The sequence below is a fragment of the Zalophus californianus genome, chromosome Y (assembly GCF_009762305.2).
Source record: "Zalophus californianus isolate mZalCal1 chromosome Y, mZalCal1.pri.v2, whole genome shotgun sequence".
In the NCBI taxonomy this organism is placed as follows: domain Eukaryota; kingdom Metazoa; phylum Chordata; class Mammalia; order Carnivora; family Otariidae; genus Zalophus; species Zalophus californianus.
In genome coordinates this window covers 1738753-1758528 of record NC_045613.1, presented here as the reverse complement: position 1 = coordinate 1758528, position 19776 = coordinate 1738753, and the positions used below count along the sequence as shown (strand labels likewise).

Sequence of the window (19776 nt, the reverse complement as noted above, 5' to 3'; positions counted from 1 at the left end):
TTGTTAAAATGAAATAATTTGAAAAAATTCGTGTCTTCCAATTGAGAACATCAGAAAACATGTAGGAAGATATTTTGTGCCCGTTTATGCCCTAACAGAGACCTATAGTTTTATCTTACTCTTTCTGTATTTGAGGGTTCTGGGTTGTTGAATGGCCATAGTACTTTTCTCCTAGATTACACTTACCCATCCTTTCCGCCCCTAACTTTTCAGAGATAATAATGCCGAGAAAAAAAAGCTGTGCAGAGCATTTGGATGAGGGCAGAAAGTTTGGACATTGGCTCTTTGTTTTCTGGAGATTAAAATCCTTACCTGTGATGGGTAAAAGAATAGCTACATATACCAGTGGGATAGAACAGCAAGCCCAGAAATCAGTCTACACAAATACAGTTGACCCTTGGACACCACGGGGGCTAGGGGCTCTGACCCTCCCCACCGGGGCCGCTGCACAGTCCCAGTCCACATAGAATTGTTGACTGCCCCAAAACTAACAGCCAGCTGCTGACTGGAAGCCTTACTGATAACATAAACTGTCAACACATATTTTGTGTGTTAAGTGTATTATATACTGTACTCTCAAAGTAAGCTAGAGAAGAGTGTGTTGTTAAGAATCAAAACAAAGAGAAAATACGTTAACAGTACTGCCCTATATGGATTGAAAAAAATCCCCCATATAAAGGCCCTGTTGTTCAAGGGTCAACTGTGTAGTCAACTGATTTTTGATAAAGGGTGAAGGTAGTTCAAGGGAGGAAGGATGGTCTTTTCCACATGTGGTACTGGAACAATTGGATACTCATACACCAAAATGAACCTAGCCACAGACCTTATACCTTACATAAGAATTAAAATAAACTGTAGATCTAATTTTAAATATGAAACTATAAAACTTATGTAAGAAAACATTAAAACATGTATGTGACCTTCGGTTTGGTGAGGAGCTAAAACACTAAAAGCATATATATGAAAGAAAAAAATTGACCAGTTAGACTTCATTAAAATCAAAAACATCTGCTCTGAAAGACATTGAGAATGAAAAGACGAGCCCCAGACTGGGAGAAAATATTTGCAAAGGCACATCTCCTAAAAGACTTGTATCAAAAATACACAAAGAACTCTTAAAGAGACAACCCAGTTAAAAAATGGGTAAAGGATCTGAACAGACATGTCACCAAAGAAGATACAGAGATGGCAAATAAGCTACAAAAAGATGTTCAATGGCAGTTGTTATTAGGGCAAGGCGAATAAAACAACAAAGATCTCCCCATACCCCTGTTAAAATGGTAGAAATCCAGACTACTTACAACCCCAAATGTTGGTGAGGATGTGGAGCAACAGGAACTCCCATTCACTGATAGTGTGAATGCAAAATGGTATAGCCACTTGGGGAGATGGCTGGCTTCTCACAAAGCTAAACATAGTCTTACCATACCATCTGACAGTGATGCTCCTATTTACCCAGCTGATTAGAAAACTTTCATCCACATATAGCAACTCTATCACAATTGCCAGAAATTGGGAGCAACCAAAATGTCCTGGAGTAGGTGAATGGATAAACAAGCTGTGGTACAGCCAGACAGTGGAATACTATTAGGCTGAAAGTAATGAATTGTGAATCCATGCAAAAATAAAATCTGGGGCGCCTGGGTGGTGCAGTTGGTTAAGCGTCCAACTCTTGGTTTTGGCTCAGGTCATGATGTCAGGGTTGTGGGATCAAGCCCTGCATCAGGCTCCCTGCTCAGCAGGGAGTCTGTTTCTCCCTCTCCCTCTGCTCCTCTCCTCTGTGCTCTCTCTCTATGAAAGTCTTAAAAAAAAAAATTGCAAAAAAAAGAAAAAGGCAAAACTATAGAGCTGGTAAGTGGATTGGTGGTTGCCAGGGATTTGGAGGGAAGGGGTGTAGGAGGTTGAATAGGTGAAGCATAAGGAATTCTTCAGGGTCATGAAGGTATTTTGTACGATACTGTAATGGTAGGATATATAGCACTAGATATTGGTCAAAGCCTGTAGAACTTTATAGTACAAAGGGTGAACCTTAATGTAAGCAAATTTAGGAGGTCAGGTGATCCCAGGATGGACTGCAGTATGTGACAAAACCATCTAATAACCTCACTGGAGGGGATGGGGAAAAAAGATACTGAGCTTGACCAACTTTGGAAATGAATACTGTGAGGCTAAAAGCAAATGAAACTGTATATAGGCACCATATTCGGAGTGACAGTTACTTCTCATGGAGGTACTGGTTAACAATTTGGAAACCATTGTACGTGTATGATGGAACTGAACAGTTAACTAAATGGATAGTAGAGGGTGAAAGCTGGGTTTCTCACTGTTAGAGTGCAATTTCACAGATCAGTAAGATGATGAGGCTAGAATGATCCATGTGGTAATGGATTTGTTGGAGCCCTCAGTATAAGCTCAACTGTCACTTAATACAGATGCAGAGGATGTATGGAAGTATTTATAGATATGTCTCTACACAGGTTAGTGGAACATTCAAATTTCCTTGTTCTGCAGGCTGAGAGAGCCTAGAAGCAGTGACCCCCCAATAGCCGTGAGCACACCTAGTGCCCACTTTGGAACACTTAAGATTTGGTTTCCAATACCATTCCATAATAATAGGAACCAAGGCTGCCTGGAGCAATGGCTGATTCCAGGACTGGGGCAGAGAATGTACAAGATGAGCCTGGAGTCTTTTACAGTGCCAGATGAAAGGAAATCCTTAATTAAAAAAAGAAAAAAAATCCACTGTGAAAGAGCTTCCAAAGGCCAAAGCTAGAACACATGGAGCAACAAAATAAAATATTGGATTATATAAAATATTACATAATCACATAGGAATTGAAATAGAATGTATAAAATACCCATGAGTTCGTACCAGTGTAAAGAAATTCTTGAATAAATGAGACTAGAGAATCCCTTCTTAGAGGGGTGTATATATGGGGAGGGGAGAAGGGAGTAGTGAACTAATGAGGGGCCTGTGAATAGTACTACAGAACTGGGAAAAGGTGACCATTCTTCACCTAGAATGAGTGAGGGGAAGAGCACATCTCGAAAGATTATCTACTGCAGCATCTTGAAGAAAATTTCTGCAGTAGGTCTACCTTTTCTGTAAAGGCAAAGCAGACACACCTGAGCATAACAGGGGCAGGAAGTTGGGAGGAGAGAACAGGAACCCTGGGGGGAGAGAAGGTCAAGAGAAGATCAGTGGATGAGCCAAAGAGGAGCTGCAAGCCATGGATATGAAAGAACAGAGTGTAGGTCACGTTAGAGGAAGTGAGAAACAGTAGATTTTAAAATATTCAGAAAACGGAAAAAAGAAACAGGCCTTTAACTTGGCTGGTGCAGAAGCTAAATCCTTCCAACTGTTTTTTTTGTTTGTTTGTTTTTAAGATTTTTATTTATTTGACAGAGACACAGCGAGAGCGGGAACACAAGCAGGGGGAGTGGGAGAGGGAGAAGCAGGCTTCCCGCGGAGCAGGGAGCCCGATGGAGCCCGATGCGGGGCTCGATCCCAGGACCCTGGGATCATGCCCTGAGCCGAAGGCAGACGCTTAACCGTCTGAACTACCCAGGTGCCCCCTTCCAACTGTTTTAAGAAACTAAAAACTTCTAGCTAAATTTATACTCCTGCTTTAAAAAAAGTTTCACACTATTCAGAAAAGTATAAAGTGAAAGAAAAGTGGAAATCGCTGCCTTTATTCTCTGATCTCCCTTTCCACGGATACCTAGAATGAATAGTTCCTCCTACCAGAATTTCGTTTATGAATGTGAAAGTCTGTGTGATTGAAACATACATATAATCATAAATGGGCTCGTATTATACTGTTTTGCAATTTGCTTTATTCACCAATATATCTGTATATTCAGAATATTTTTTAAAGAATGTTTTTAACCCCCATTGGAGATTTCATTGTTTTATTGTTTTGCCATTGGAAGCAATCAGTGTGTAGAGTACAGCCTTTGTGGGCTTCTAGAAGGATAGCTGTGTAAACTTACAGAAGTGGAATGATGAGGTCAAAGGGCATGTGCATTTGAGCACACACAAACCCTGACAAAATTCCCTCCCAAGTGAACGAGCATGTCTGTTTCCCACTCCCCTGTGTGGAAGAAGTTGACTTCAACCCTCATGGATGACTTTAAGAGGTTCAAGAGTTCAGTGGGGGAAGTCACTGCAAATGTGGTGGAAATAGCAAGACAACTAGAACTGGAGCCTGAAGATGGGACTGAATTGCAGCATTCTCAGGATCAAACTTGAACAAATGAGTTGCTTCTTACGGATGAGCAGAGGAAGTGGTTTCTTGAGCCGGAATCTCCCGGCGAAGATGTGGTGAAGGTTGTTGAAGTGACAACAAAGGATTTCGATTATTACATAAACGTAGTGCCCGCATTCGAGAGGATTGACTCCAGTTTTTTTTTTTAAGATTTTATTTATTTGTCAGAGAGCACAGGTAAGCAGAGCAGCAGGCAGAGGGAGAGGGAGAAGCAGACTCCCCACAGAGCAGGGAGCCCGACGCGGGGTGCGGGGCTCAATCCCAGGACCCCGGGATCATGACCTGAGCCGAAGGCAGACCCTTAACTGACTGAGCTACTCAGGTGCCCCGGAGTGACTCCAATTTTGAAAGAGGTTCTATTTTGAGTAAATCATGTGCTACAGAGAACTTGTGAAAGGAAGGGTGAGTGTGGCTGACTTCATTGTTGTCCTGCTGTTGGCCACAGCCACCCCACCTCCACCAACCACCACCCTGATCAGTTATCAGCCATCAACACCAAGGCAAGACCCTCCCCCAGCAAGAGTATGACTGGTTGAAAGCCCAAATGATGGCTAGCATTTTTATTTTTATTTTTTATTATTTTTTAAAGATTTTATTGACAGCGATACAGCAAGAGGAGGAACACAAGCAGGGGAAGTGGGAGAGGGAGAAGCAGGCTTCCTGCAGAGCAGGGAGCCCGATGCGGGGCTCGATCCCAGGACCCTGGGACCATGACCTGAGCTGAAGGCAGATGCTTAACGACTGAGCCACCCAGGCGCCCCAATTTTTAGCAATATTTTTAAATTAAGATATGTACATTGCTGTTTTAGACATAGTGAATGTTATTGCACACTTAGGCTCGAGTATAGTGGAAACATGACTTTTATATGTACTAGGAGACATTCATTAGACTTGATTTATTGTGATACTCACTGTATTGCACTGTTCTGGAACTGAAATTGCAGGATCACTAAGGTATTCCTGTATTTATTTTTAATGGATGTGTCCCGATTAACTTAATGCCATAACTGATGAATCCAGTAGCATTATGGACAATGCAGTCATGAACATTATATATATATATATATATGTATACCTATTTTTCAATCAAAATATTTGTATAATAATACAAAATGCAGAAATTATAAATATAGTTGGTGAAACCATCAAAAAATAAATGTAGCCAGGAAATACCTCCCACCACAAGAAATAGAACAATGCCAGCATCCGAGAAGCCTCCCTTGTATCCTTCCCAATCACTATGCTTTCCCTATTACCCAGTCTTAACTGCTGTTCTGATATCTAGCACCATAGATTATTAATGCCTGTTTTTACACTTTATATGCATGTAGTCCTGCAATATATCTTTTTTTTAACTATTTATTTATTTGAGAGAGGGACAGAGAAAGAGAGAGAGCACAGGTGGGGTGAGGGGCAGAGGGAAAAGCAGACTCCCCGCCGAGCAGGGAGCCCGGTGCGGGGCTCGATCCCAGGACCCCGGGACCATGACCTGAACCGAAGGCAGACGCTTAATGACTGAGCCACCCAGGCGCCCCCCTACAATATATCTTGAGTGTGGCTTCTTTCTCTCAGCATTATGACATTGATTGATACTATTTTAGCATTGGTTTGTTCATATTAATTGCTATGTATTCCATTGTGTAGAGTATATGGTTATTTTTTACTCAAGTATAATATAGTGTTATATTAGTTTCAGGTGTACAGTATAATGATTCAACAGTTCTATATATTTCTCAGTACTAATCGTAACAAGTATACTCTTAATCTTCTATTTCACTCATAGCCCCACCCACCTCCCCTCTGGCAACTATCAGTTCTATGGATTTTAAGAGTCTGTCTCTTTTTCCTTTGTTTCTCCATGTATTTGTACTTTCCAGATTTTTTTCTTACTGTTGATTTCTAGTTGCATACTGTTGTGGTTGGAAGAGATACATGATATGACTTCAGTCTTGTTGAATTTGAGACTTGTTGGCCTAACATGTGATCTGTTTTGGAGAATGTTTAATGTGCACTTGAAAAGAGTGTGTATTCTGCTGTTTTAAGATGGAACCTTCTGAATATATCTGTTAGCCCCATCTGGTCCAGCATGTCCTTCAAAGCCACTATTTCCTTATTGATTTTCTGTCTGGATGATCTGTCCATTGATGTAAGTGGAGTGTTATACTCCCTTACTATTATTATATTACTATCAATTATTTCCTTTGTGTTTATTATTAGCTGTTTTATATATTTGGGTGCTATTGTGTTGGGTGCATAAGTATTTACATTGTTCTTTTTTTTTTTTTTTTTAAGATTTTATTTTTAAGTAGTCTCTACACCCAGCGTGGAGCTTGAACTCACAACCCAGGGATCAAGAGTTGCATGCTCCACCATTTGCCAGATAAATGTTTTTTTCATCCCTTCACTTTCAGTCTATATGTATATTTAGGTCTGAAGTGATTCTCCTTTAGGCAGCATATAGACGGGTCTTGCTTTTTTTTTTTTTTTAAGATTTATTTATTTAGAGAGTAAGAGAGAGCCACATATGAATGGACGGCAGAATGAGAGCATCTTCAAGCAGACTCCCTGTTGAGCAAGGAGCCTGGGTGAGGGGCTCCGATCCCATAATGCATGAAATCATGACCTGAGCCAAAACCAAGAGTCAGATACTTAACCAGCTGAGCCACTCAGGTGCCCCATAGATGGATCTTATTTTTTGTCCAGTCACCCTACGTTTTTTGAGTGGAGCATTTAGTCCATTTACATTGAAAGTAATTATTGATAGGTGTGTACTTATTGCCATTTTGTTACATGTTGTATGTTTGTTCTCTGTTCCTTTCTTGCTCTCTGTGATCACAGTTTGTTAGATTTCTTTCTCCTTATTTTTGGTGTATCAGTGGTTTTGATTTGTTATATTTAGGCTTATATTAACATCTTATGCATACATCTGTGTATGTTAAGTTGATGGTTGCTTAAATTTGAACCCATTCTAAAAGCATTAAATTTTTACTCATCTCCCCCCATTCATTTTATGTATTATGATGTCATACTTTACATCCTTTTATTTTGTGAATCTCCTGACTGATTTTTACAGATACATTTGATTTTACTGCTTTTGTACTTTAATCTCCATGCTGGTTTTATAAGTGATTAATCTACTTTTATTATGTTTGTATATAACTGTGAAATTTTTTCCTCTCCTAACTTTCTTATTCCTGATTATGGCCTTTTCTTAAAATTCAAAGAACTCCCATTAACATTTCTTGTAGGGCTGGTTTAGTGGTAATGAGCTCCTTTAACTTTTGTCTGGGAAACTCTTTACTTCTCCTATTCTGAATGATAGCCTTGCTGGGTAGAGTATGCTTGGTTGCAGATTTTTTTTTTCCTTTCAGCACTTTGAATGTATGTCGCTATGCCCTTGTGGCCTGCAGAATTTCTGAAAACTCAGCTTCTAGCCTTTTGGGGTTTCCTTTGTATATAACTGTTTTCTGCTTTTAAAATTCTCTATCACTACTTTTTGCCATTTTAATTATGTGTTTTGGTGTGGACCTCCTTAGGTTGATTTTGTTGCGGTCTCTCTGTGCCTCCTGCATCTCGATTTCTGTTTCCCTCCCCAGATGGAGGATGTTTTCAGCTATTATGTCTTCAAATAAATTTTTTGCCCCCTTTTTTCTCTCTTCTCCTTCTGGGATCCCTATGATGCAAATGTTATTATGCTTGATGGTGTTGCTGAGTTCCCTTAACCTATTCTCATTATTTATTATTCTTTTTTCTTTTTGGTGTTCATCTTGGGAACTTTCCATTACTCTGGCTTCCAGCTCACCGATCCGTTCTTCTGTCTCCTCTAATCTGCTATTGATTCCCTCTAGTGTATTTTTAATTTCAGTTGTTGAGTCTTTCATCTGTGATTGGTTCTTTTTTATATTTTCTCTCTCTTTGATGATGGTCTCACTGAGATCCTGCACTCTTCTCAAGTCCATCAAGTATCTTTATTACCATTACTTTGAATTCTTTTTTTTTTTTTTTTTTTTAAAGTAGGCTCCATGCCTAGCATGGACCCCAACGCAGGGCCTCAACTCACGACGCTGAGATCAAGACCTGAGCTGAGATCAGGAGTCAGACACTTAACCAACTGAGCCACGCAGGTGTCCCCATTACTTTGAATTCTTTATCAGGCATATTGCTTTTCTCCATTTCATTTAGCTGTTTAAAGGGCCAGTCTGGAGTTGCCATGGGATTGTAGTTGGGTGTTGTCAGCAGTCAGACCAGATCCCTGCTCTTAGCCTGTTTCCTGGGGCTGAGAGGTGGTTGGCGGGTGGGGCTGGCAGATCAGATGTCTGCCCTGAGTCCATTTGCTGGGGCTGTAGTTGAGTGGGTGTGTGTGGTTATCCTCTCCTATCTCCAGGGCAGGAGTCACTCTGTAGTGGTGGCTTATGGGGTGTATCGTGGCAGGAGCTGCTTTGGAGGGACTCCTGCCACTTGGGCATTGGATGGGCCAGATGCGCAGGAGAACATGGGAGCTGGGTGGTGGTAGTAAGGTAGGTGGTGGTAGGTGGTGGTGGGGGGTGGTGTTCATGCTGTTCCCAGAGTGTCTGGCTATCTAGGCTTGGGGGTGTGGGGAGAAATGGCTCCTGACAGCTCTTTTGTTTTTGGAGATGTCTCCTGAAGATCTCTGCCCCTCCAGCCCAGGTTCGAAGATTAGTAAATAAATCTCCTTCCAGGTATACCCCAAGAGCTTTTCAAATTGCTGCTTCTTTGCTGTTTCTGTGTGGGGTTGTTATGCTGGCTCTTTAAGAGTGGACACTCCGTTTCCTTTTGCCCTCCAGCTCTCCCAGAGCTAAGCGCAATGATTATTAAGGTACCTGGAGGGAAGCCCTGCTGACTGTAAAAACTCACAAAGTTAAGCCCCCCTGGTTTTTAAAGCCAAATGATATGGGGACTCGTCTTTTCAGTGCAGGTCACCCCTGTCTGGGGTGCCTGGTGTGGCTGGGTTCTGCTCTTCTCCCTTCTCTGTGCTTGTGGTGTCCCTCCAATTGGTGGTTAGTTTGGTTCTCAACTGTGTGTCTGCCCCTCCTACCCTTTTCAGTGTGGCCTCCCCTCTGCGATTAACTGTGGGATGTCTGTTCCGCCAGTCTTTGGGTTTGTTTTCTGGGTTAGTTGCTCTGCTGTGGCTGTTACCTAGGTATGTCCGTGGGAGGAGGTAAGTTTAGAATCTTCCTATTCTGCCATCTTCCCAGAAGTCCCATATGCCTGTGTTTTTAATCTTAGCAATCTTACTGGAAAAATAGTCTCTCTGTTGTATTATTTTGCATCTGTTTATACTTTTGTTCACGTTTGACAGTTATACTTTTTTTGTGTAAATTTTGTCCATGTCTTGTTCCATATTTCCATTTTTTTCTTACTGAATTGTAAGAGCTCTTTGATATTATCAGAATTAGTCCTCTGTTTCCATATTACTGCAGATATTTTTTTTCCAGTGTATCACTTGTCTTTTGACTTCATTTCATGCCATATAGGTTTCTGATTTTTATATTGTTAGAGTGATAAATATTTATCCTTATTGCTTCTAGGTTTTGTGTCATGTTTGCAAAGGCCTTTCCTTAGATATTATTCTTAAAAGATCTAGAATGTAAAAAAGGATAATGTTTTAAAACCAAGATTATATAAACAGTGACTGAGCGATGGTTAAATGAAAGAAATTTGTGCAGTGAAACTGTATTATACACTTTGTGTCTTTTAGGTTTTCTCATGCAGTTTTTAAGAGAATTGGCAGACTATCATCAGTCCAAAATGAGCTGTGATATGGAAACTCAGACAAGTTCAGCATTTCCTAGCAAAGACTCTCTTGGTAACTGTAGCCTTTTTTCAGAATTTTAATTGTTGTTTTCAAATGACAGAAATGACCTGATTTACTATATTACATGCTTGTTCTTGACTGGGAGGGATGCAGCCTGCAGGTGGCGGAGGTGCTCATTTCCTCTGGAATCACTGTGGGAAGGGACCAGAACTGCTCTCCAGTACTGCTCCCTCCCCTCGTGACGGCTAAGGCTGCACTTTCCAAATCTTGGGGGAATCCAAAGGCCCACGTTCTTCCTTGTGTGTTGCATTCAACCTCTCTTAACCGGCAAGTTCTTCCCTATGTCTCATCTAACTTTATTTTACAGCCACTAAGTGAGAAAATCCTAGATGAGTTGCACTGCCGAGAACTAGACAAGTCAGTGGTGTATCACTTCAGTTTATAGTTGAGGAATTGCGGGTCCCCAGAGGAAGAGCAACTTGGAAACATTCTGGGGCAGAACTGATAGTAGAGTCCAAGTTTTCTAAAATTATGTGATTAATCGGTTTTGTGGCCCTTCCCAAGTCTTAAGGAGTAATGGTGCTTTTAACCTTTAAGAAGATGAGCCTATAACTGGTAAAAGCTACACTGTATAACTAGGCCTTTAATTTATTTTGGCATAGGTTTTATTCCATTGGGAACATGGTACATGCTTATTCTAGAACAGTGCTGTCCAATAATATGCGCCACATATGTAATTTCTAACTGCCTAGTGGCCATAGTAAAAAACAACAAAAAACCCACAGGTGAATTTGTTTTAATATATTTTATTTAACCCAATATGACTAAAATATTCCAATATGTAATCCGTATAAAAAACATGAATGAGATTATTTTAGATAAAATTTCTGTGTTCAGTCCTTGAAATCTGGTGTGTCTTTTACACTTAGAGCACATTCAATTCAGATGATCACATTTCATCTACTCAGTGGCCGCATGCGGCTAGAGAGTCCTGTATTGAACAGCACAATTACAGAGCATTTGGAAAATACAGAAAAGTGAATGGAAAATATGTCTAAAATTTTCTAAAGAGATGAACACTGCCAGTACTTCTGCCAGCCTTTTTTCATGTGCATTCTTTTTGGTGGGTGTTGGTGTTCTCCATGGCTGAGATTGTCCTCTAGGTACACATTTGCATGTTGCTGCATGGTTGATTCTGATCCACAGTTGGTTTGAGGGCTGTGGGTCTACTGGAGACAGCACTAGAATGCGAGATAGTCAGTGGACCTGGTCTCAGTCCCAGTTACACCATTACATAGTTGCTTAGCCCTCGAGGACTCAAACTGTAGGGGCCACTTTCCTTCCCTGTAAAGCAGAGGAGTTGAAATACATGATCTTTGGTTTATTTTAAAGTCAGTGTTTTGAACGTGTGAGTCACCGGTAACCAAAGGCCACTTCGTTCTGCCTTGGCATCTAGGGACTAGAAAGAGATGCCGGTGTTTTCTGACTTCTATTGTACGCTTTGCTTTCTTTGCCCCTGACATTTGAGGATGAAAATTTTCTAACGTACAAAAAGGTTGAAACAGTTATACACTGAACACTTGTATACCTAGATACTCCCAGCAAATTTGTGTGATACTTGCTCAAGCACTTGTCTGTCCCATCCATTAATCCATCTTAATTTTTTGATGTTTCAAAGTCAATTGCAGAGATCCCTACACTTTCCCCTAAGTATAATCTTTGCTTTTGAACAGACCTCTAGCCTCTTGCTCACCTGACCGCATTTCTCTGTTCTAACTTCCTGTGTTGTTGTTTTTTTTTTTTTTTTTTAACAGCAGAAAAGCTTCAGCTCATTGATGATCAGTTTGCGGATGCTTACCCTCAGCGTCCCAAGTTAGAATCTTTAGAAATAAAGTTAAATGAATATAAGAGAGAAATAGAACAGCAGCTTCGGGCAGAAATGTGTCAAAAGGTAAATTGTATCTTGTTGCTGTTAGCAAGAGTGATATTGGTGCTTATCTTTTGATGCCTTAATGTTAGGTATAAGGGGAAAAAATGGAGACACTTTATTAATGAATGTGATAAACTATTGCACATGTGATTTTTCTTTCTAATTGATGTCATTTTTTGTGCCTTTTGAATGAATGCTACAGGTACAGTGAATGAGATGAAACTAAAGATGAGTTAAACTAAATATATTTAAGTAGAGCATTAGTGTTAAACCTAGCCATCAAGAGAGAAGTTATTTCTTTAGTATAGTTATTGGTATTTATAGTTATTTGTACTCAATTGGCAGTTGAAGTATTTTAAAGATACCGAAATAGCAAAAGTTAAAATGGAAGAGAAGAGAAAGGCTGAGAGGGAGTTAGCTGAGTTCCGGAACGAATTGGAGCGAGCTTGTCAAGCAAAATCTGAAGCCCTCATTTCTCGGGAAAAGATGGCTCTTGAGAGAATTCAAAAGCACCAAGAGGTAACATTTTACAGTTATTTACCGGGTGTCTGTTTCCTGCAGCTCTTAGTAGATTGGCTCAAGGTCTGAGACTGGGTTGGGACAGTTGGCTAGACACGACAGAGCGCTGCAGGAGCACTAGGGACTGGGGTCAAGAGCGCAAATGGAAGCATCGGCCTTGAAAAGGATACGCAGGCTTCGTTCCTCCGAAACGGCTGGAAGGAAAGAGCTGTGAGTGCGAACGTCCGTGTGGGGATTGTGAGAAACTCACGCTGAATAAGCTCCATCCTCTTGGGCAGATTTGAGGTTCAGGGGGGCAGCTTCTAGAAGAGGATCAGCAGTTGGGGAACGGTTGCGTGGGGGGAGAGGCAGAGCAGTGAACGCTCTGAGACAGACAGGACTGATGGCACTGTGTCGAGGGCCCAGCTGAGAGGGGCAGCTTGTGACGGGTGTAGACCAGACCAGGCGCTTGGAGGCGATTGTTCTGTTCCAGTTCTTGGGAAGCTTTGTAAGGTTAGCCAGGGTAGAAGGAGGCACCTGGGGAGCGGAGCTTTCTAGAGCTGACTTGGCTTGAGAAAAGCAGCCTGTTTAATTGAAGACACTGGGGCTCGGTGGGGTGGTGAAGGAAGCCAGAGGGCAAGATGGGTGGCTACTAGCCCAGGGGAGAAGGGAAGGCCCCGTGGCAGAGTCCGAGGCCTCGAGGACTAGGTCTGGGGCTACCGACAGGTGGAAGGGTAAGCATGGGCCAACGGGATAGGGTTGCAGGCGGAGGTGTCACGTGAAGACCGGCAACAAAACGCAGTGTGCTGCCATTGTGTCAAGTTCAAGGTACCCGGAGGAGCGGAGTCCAGGCCTGCAGAAGTCAGTCAGGTGGCCATCTGATCTTCTCTCACGGAGGGTGACTGGACGGGAGGTGGAAAGGTTGAGGCGTGGCAGGAGGCGTGGGGTCCACTCTTGTAGGAGAATCCAGTTCCTTTCCCAAGGGGCTATCTTTGACCAGCCTGGATTGGGACCACTGTTCCCCGTGTCCGGCCAGAGCTGCTGCCGTCGGGAGCTCTCGCTCGGGACTTCTCGGTCAGACCCAGTCGTTCCATGCTGGTTGCGTCCCCTGTACGGTTTTGTTTACCATTTCTGGTGATTGGGCTCCTATAAAAATAAATGTGGGAAGCGCTGTCTTTTAGATGATTGGATTATGTTTAGATGAACAACTGCATCCTCAAGATCGGTGACTAATTCAGACCAATCAGTTACCAGACCAGAATACTCATTCATTCATTCATTCATTCATTTATTTTAAAGATTTTATTTATTTATTTGACATAGAGAGACAGAGTGAGCGCAAGCAGGGGGAGTGGCAGGCAGAGGCAGAGGGAGAAGCAGGCTCCCCACAGAGCAGGGGGAGCCCGATGTGGGACTCAATCCCAGGACTCCGGGATCATGACCTGAGCCGAAGGCAGTCGCTTAACCAACTGAGCCACCCAGGTGCCCCCAGAATACTCATTTAGTTAACTGATTCTCTGAAGGCTCTGGACAAGAGGGCCCTCCTCATGCAAAGCATCGTGTCTTTCTTCCACCACCTGGAATGCCCTTCTCCTTCTGTCCCTGATGAAACTCGCTTGGCCTTCAAAATCCAGCTGGAATGTCACCTCCTTGTGATACCTTCCCTGGGCTCCTACTGACAGACTGATTCGCCTGTCGCTCCTGCCACGGAGTCTTTCTGTATTTTGGTTATAAAATCCTCACATCGTAGTCTGATTATTTCTCTCTCCCTGACTGAACTGCAAATTTTGTAAAGGTGAGACCTGTATCTGCATCCTTCTCTGTCCAGCTCCGAGTGTGCTGTTTGACATAGGCTAGGTATTCCATGAAGCCTTGCTCGGCAGACACACAAATGGAGGTGTGGCCCATTCAGCTTGCCGCTGCTGAGCCAGAACGGGAACTGAAACTTGCCGGCAGCAACAGCAGCAGGGGAATTCTATTCTTTTGACGTTTTATTGCTAAACACCCATTTTGTCATTTTTTTCTTGCTGAAGCACTCATCCAAATTTTAAGCGTCTGAGAGATGTTACGTAGAATAAATAGACCAGGGATGTTAGGAATACAGGATAATGGAGTTTCACAGTCATTGAAGGAGGGAACATGTGTTTGGGTAAGGAATTAGGCAAAAAAGCATACCTCGAATTGAAACCTCTTAAGAGAAAGGGAAATTGTAACCCTAAGTGTCTGGAGTTTGTTTTCCGGAATTTAGGAAGCAGTATGTTCAGATCTGTTTTATTTTCTTTAGCTTGCTTACTAAAAATTAAAGCTTTCATACACAGATGGAAACCAAAGAAATTTATGCTCAGAGGCAGCTTCTACTAAAAGATATAGATTTGCTAAGAGGCAGAGAAGCCGAGCTGAAGCAACGGATCGAAGCTTTTGAATTGTGAGTAATGTGTATTCGTTTCGGATATTCAGAATGAATGAGATTTAAAAGAACTAAATAGGTGTCTTAATAGTCTGATGCTAATTGCCAAGTAGAGTTTTTAGTTGTTAAAGTGACAACATCTGGTTTTAAAAGGCACAGATTAAGAGAAACAAAGACTAGGGTTTCATTTATGAAATACTAGACATTAGGGTGAAAAGCAGAATGAGACACCATCATTGGGCTATAGTAAGACCAGATAGATGATTTGAAGAAGCTAATAATGCTTTGACAAATCCTGTGTTTCTCATTTACGTTCCGTTCAGATCTAATAGTTTCACATGCACATAGCAACTGAACTCCAGATACCCAGACCTTCCATGTTTACTTGCTCTACTGTTAAAAAAAAAAAAAGGAAATATGGTGACTCTGACTTGACTTGTACTGGGTGAAACTATTTCTCTTGGTGTGTGTGTTACTTTTTCTAAGTGCTCACAGATGTATCAACCTTCACATCTTACCTGGGATTAATACCAAGCTCACCAGTCTGTAGTTGGTGGAATAAGCTTTCTTTCCCATTTGGGGTCTTGACATTCATAGATACTCCAGGAATCCGATTTTATTTAAGAGTTTGTCTCCATCTTCATTAATGTTTTTTCATTTTCGTAGGCTCTATTCATTTGATTTCTTCTCTCTGCCTACCTTACTCTCCTTTTGGTGATACTGAAGTGGCACATTGATAGAGAAAAGTAAAGGGGCAATATTTGGGCAGATTCTCGGTTACATAATCATGATTATATAATCACTTCCTTACCTCCACGTCCCGGACTCCGGTCTAACTATATTAAACTAAAATAAATGGATTTAATGCTCCTTTGCTTTACAGATTAGCCAGCAGAGGGAGCTCTAACACAAAGCGTTTATCCTTTGCTTGAAACAGACCATGTTCATAGCACTCCTCACTGCGGTTTGGTCTAAGTACTTGTGAACCTGACTCCCGGCTCCAGAATTGGTTTTGTGGGTGATTGGCGGGGGGGTCTCTCCATGAAAAGCACTCCATTCTCCGGATTTGGAGGTTCTGAAGGACCCATCTATCGTTTGCTCTCTCTCGTCACTCTTTTCAACATGCATTCAATGGATTATTAAATGCCAAAAATGAATCTTCTACCTGTAATTCTTATGGGCTCATCAGTTAAGTCTCACAATTAGAAGTAATACTTTAGAAGAAACAAGCATTTAAGTGCACTAGAGTTTGGTTTGTAGCTTTGTAACTAAAAACATCACTTTTTCATCCCTAAATTGATGATAGCCATTGATCCCCTGTAACCCTTTTTTGAGTGTGGATCCTCTTCTGTAAGAGACCACTTTGGTCTTGGTACATTCACACTCCCCTTAGGTGCCACCGGATAATTCCATCTGCTAGTTGATGAACTAAGTCAGCTCATAAAATAGATGGAGGAACTAAAACACGGGCTATTTTTTACCCCCTACATTTGTTACTTCAGATGTTGTGGTTTTCTTATTTGCTTTCTCTCTTTTTGCTAATTTCAGGACTCAGAGGCTGCAAGAGGAAAAAAATAAAAGCCTAACTGACACACTGAGGAAGCGGGAATTGAATATAAAGAGCATTGAGGAGAGCTATGACCAGAAGCTCAAGAATGAACTTCTCAAGTAATTGCATGGCATTGCTAAAGGAATCCCGTGTTTCATTAAGTTGCTAGAAGCACAGCAACACTGATGAAATAGATAAGACGGACAGTTTTTTTTGGGGGGGGGAGATAAGATGGACAATTTATGGCAAAATTTGGTGTTTAAAAAAAATACAGGTTTTCATTGGTAGTCAAGGCTTTCCCATGAATATTTAAGATGGGTTTAAAAAGATGCAGAGAATAGCATCCTCTGCTCATTCTTACTCATAGCTTCTCTGACACTGAGAGCTTATGGTTTGCTTCAGTTTTTAGGGCACCTTAGGACTTGCTCAGTTTGCACAGCTGAGCAGCTGAAAAGTCAGAAGTACAACCACTTTCCTCCCTTCTCTCCTCATACTGGCATGAAGATGGGGATAGGCCACAGTTTCTCCAGTGGTGGTCTTATCGGTGACAGGGTTCGTCACTGAACGTGTGCCCTGGTATTCCTTCAAGGTTCTGCCAAGCCCGAATCCAGAAAAAGGATTAGCTATAGGAAGCAAAACACAGCATAGGAGAGGAGAATATGGATAAGTGTGGTCCCTGGGGCTTTCCTATAGCCTGAGTTTTGTATCTTGGTGAATAATCTCTTCATGCAAAGACATTAAGCCCATATGGTAACTCCCTCCCATGCGTGGCACGCCATCTGGCACATAGCAAGTGCTCAGTTAACACTGACTAAGTGCATGTGTAGTGAAGCGATGACTCCGCTCAGCTCCTCTGGGCAGGTCTTAGTCATTGGCCTCATTTTTATTGCCTTGCTCATAATTTGTCATTGGTATTCCATTACATAGTATGCACCGAGGTTTCTGGAAGTTATTCTTTAAAAGAATTCTGTCAAAAGAGGTAGCATCTTTTCATTGTATCAGTTTTGAAATGATGGATTTGATCTACCTATTTTATGTCTGCTCCTCTACCATACTAGCGAACACTGAAGTAACCCTAGTTGTTAAACACGTTTTTCTTCCTTTATTCCTCACAGTTTGTTAACTTCACCTAGCCATGGATATAGTGAACTGTTTGGTATCATTTGTCCGGCTTTGGGTGTCCTTCTGTGTCTTTAGTCAAGTGTTGAAGTTGGGAGGATATCACAGGATTGCTTCTCCTTCCTTTTTCTGGCCTCTGAACCAGAAAGTCAGCTGGTAGCAGCTGGTGGAGATGGCTGAAGCCCCGAGAGATGTGCCTTTGGGTATTGCTAATTCAGGTCTAATGCTCGTGGCAGTTGGCTCTCAATGCCGTGCTCAGCCTTTAAGGGCAAAAGGTCTTATCTTAGGGAGGGGAGACGGATAGGTGAATTGCAAGTGACTGACTTGGTTATCATTTGGGATTTAGAGTCTGTCACGCACACTGTAAGTTGGCCTTAATTTACTACCTTGTGTCAGTCGAGACTAACTGAGAAATAATTGTTCTCTCTAACCTCACAACAACAACAGGACCCTTGATCTTGTGTGACTGAGTTTTGGGACCAAATTGACAGGATCACAGCAGGGTGTTATGGACCTTTTATGTTCAGAATTCATATCCCTGGCTTTTGTCTTGAGAGAGCTTGAGGCTTACATGTTGTCACTTTCAGTGCCCTTAGGTGCCTCAGCGCCACAGATAAGCTCATGTATTGATGGTAATCTGTCCAGGAAAGCGACAAGGAGCTCATTTTTCGTTCTTCTGATTGGCAGGTATCAACTTGAAGTAAAGGATGACTATATCACCAGAACGAACAGGCTGATTGAAGATGAAAGGAAGAATAAAGGTGACTCTGGGGGCAAGCTGTGTTTTTCAGCACTGATGTAGGCTGTTAGCTTCCTAGTTGGGCCTGTTCTGTGTTCTAAAAAAGACATAGCATACACATCCTTGTTACTACGAAAATTACATGTTTTTTGTTATTTTAATTTTACAAAATAAAAAAATACTGTCTTACTACATTTTTGTGAACCTTAGTGTTTAACCTTTTGTATATTCACAAGGGTTAGTGATTTATCAGCAGGATTTTTATCCAACGTATTTTGATAAATGTGATTGTCAAGAAGGTGGCAGCAACTTATTGCCATCCCGTAAATATCACTCTTAACTGTGAGAGACTTCATTTTTTCCTAATGAAAATTTTAACTTCTCCGTCCCTGTGATCTAGTTTCTTATTTCTTTTACTTCTAATGTATTTTTATGCTTCATGCTATTTCCCCTTGACCTATAACCTCTTAAATTCTTGTATACATTCGCCAGAAACTAGGAAAGTTGGATAATTTTTCATTCTTTGAGATATTTTACATTTTAATATATGTCTAGGAACTTGTCGATGACAAGAAGTTAAACTTTTAGTGGCCATTTTAAATGGACTCTTAGGAGGACACCAGGGCTAGGTACTTGATACCGCCCAGCCAGGTCGCCCATCGTGGGCCTGCTCCTTCGCAACTGTCTTGTGAAGGCGAATGCTTATATAGGTATCCGTACCATCGTGGATTCAGCAAAGTATCCACGATGAGGTATATATGGTGAGGTATCTATATAGACTTGTGTTAGATGAAGTAAAAATGATAAAATAATAACTACAGAATCACAACAGACAACTAAATCTCTGCATTCGAGGAAATTCAGACCTGTTGGCATGAGGGCCCTGTGCTCTGAGCAGATGGTGTAAGTGGTAAAGATGTGTGTAGCAGGAGGAAGTTCGCCACATATTTAACCCTTAAAACTAACGTCCCGTCCGTCACCTGTTGTGTAACAGGGCTCATTTTGTACTTGCCTGCTGATTTTTTTTGACTCTGACATCTGCTGTTTAGATAATGAAATAATAGTCATTAGGGCTGATCTGCGCCCATAAATTATTAAATGATTTTGTAGCCACTAGGAAAACATGATGATGATAATTGGTTGGCTCTTTCTTTCAGAAAAAGCTATACATTTGCAAGAGGAGCTCACAGCTATTAATTCAAAAAAGGAAGAATTTAATCATTCAGTAAATCGTGTCAAAGAGCTTGAGGTAATTGTTAAGCCTGTTGTTTTGAAACAGACGTTAAGACGATATATGAAACTTAGTTTTAGTCATACGTAATTTATCTTCAGTTATCCTCTTGATGTGTTTGTTTATTCCATGACTAAGAAGGTGATGGCTGCACTTTGTTCATTCGCTAGTTCTTCACTTCAATCTTAGTCTCCTAGGGAAGCATAAAAGGATGTCTTTTGGGGCCTAGAGTCCTGCCTGAATCCTGTCTTTCTCCCTT

At 41.5% G+C, this 19776-nt stretch overlaps 1 protein-coding gene across 10 annotated transcripts in view; it reads left to right on the top strand.

Annotated features, from left to right (window-relative positions):
* LOC113931451 (OFD1 centriole and centriolar satellite protein) overlaps positions 1 to 19776 on the top strand; it is an 84062-nt gene that overhangs the window by 46693 nt on the left and 17593 nt on the right. For all 10 annotated transcript variants that reach the window (XM_027609424.2, XM_027609425.2, XM_027609426.2 and 7 more), the window contains 7 exons: positions 9988 to 10095; positions 11859 to 11995; positions 12320 to 12493; positions 14791 to 14897; positions 16428 to 16547; positions 18235 to 18308; positions 19444 to 19535. In XM_027609424.2, coding sequence (XP_027465225.2) covers positions 9988 to 10095; positions 11859 to 11995; positions 12320 to 12493; positions 14791 to 14897; positions 16428 to 16547; positions 18235 to 18308; positions 19444 to 19535 — 812 coding nt within the window. The remainder of the gene's footprint in view (positions 1 to 9987; positions 10096 to 11858; positions 11996 to 12319; positions 12494 to 14790; positions 14898 to 16427; positions 16548 to 18234; positions 18309 to 19443; positions 19536 to 19776) is intronic.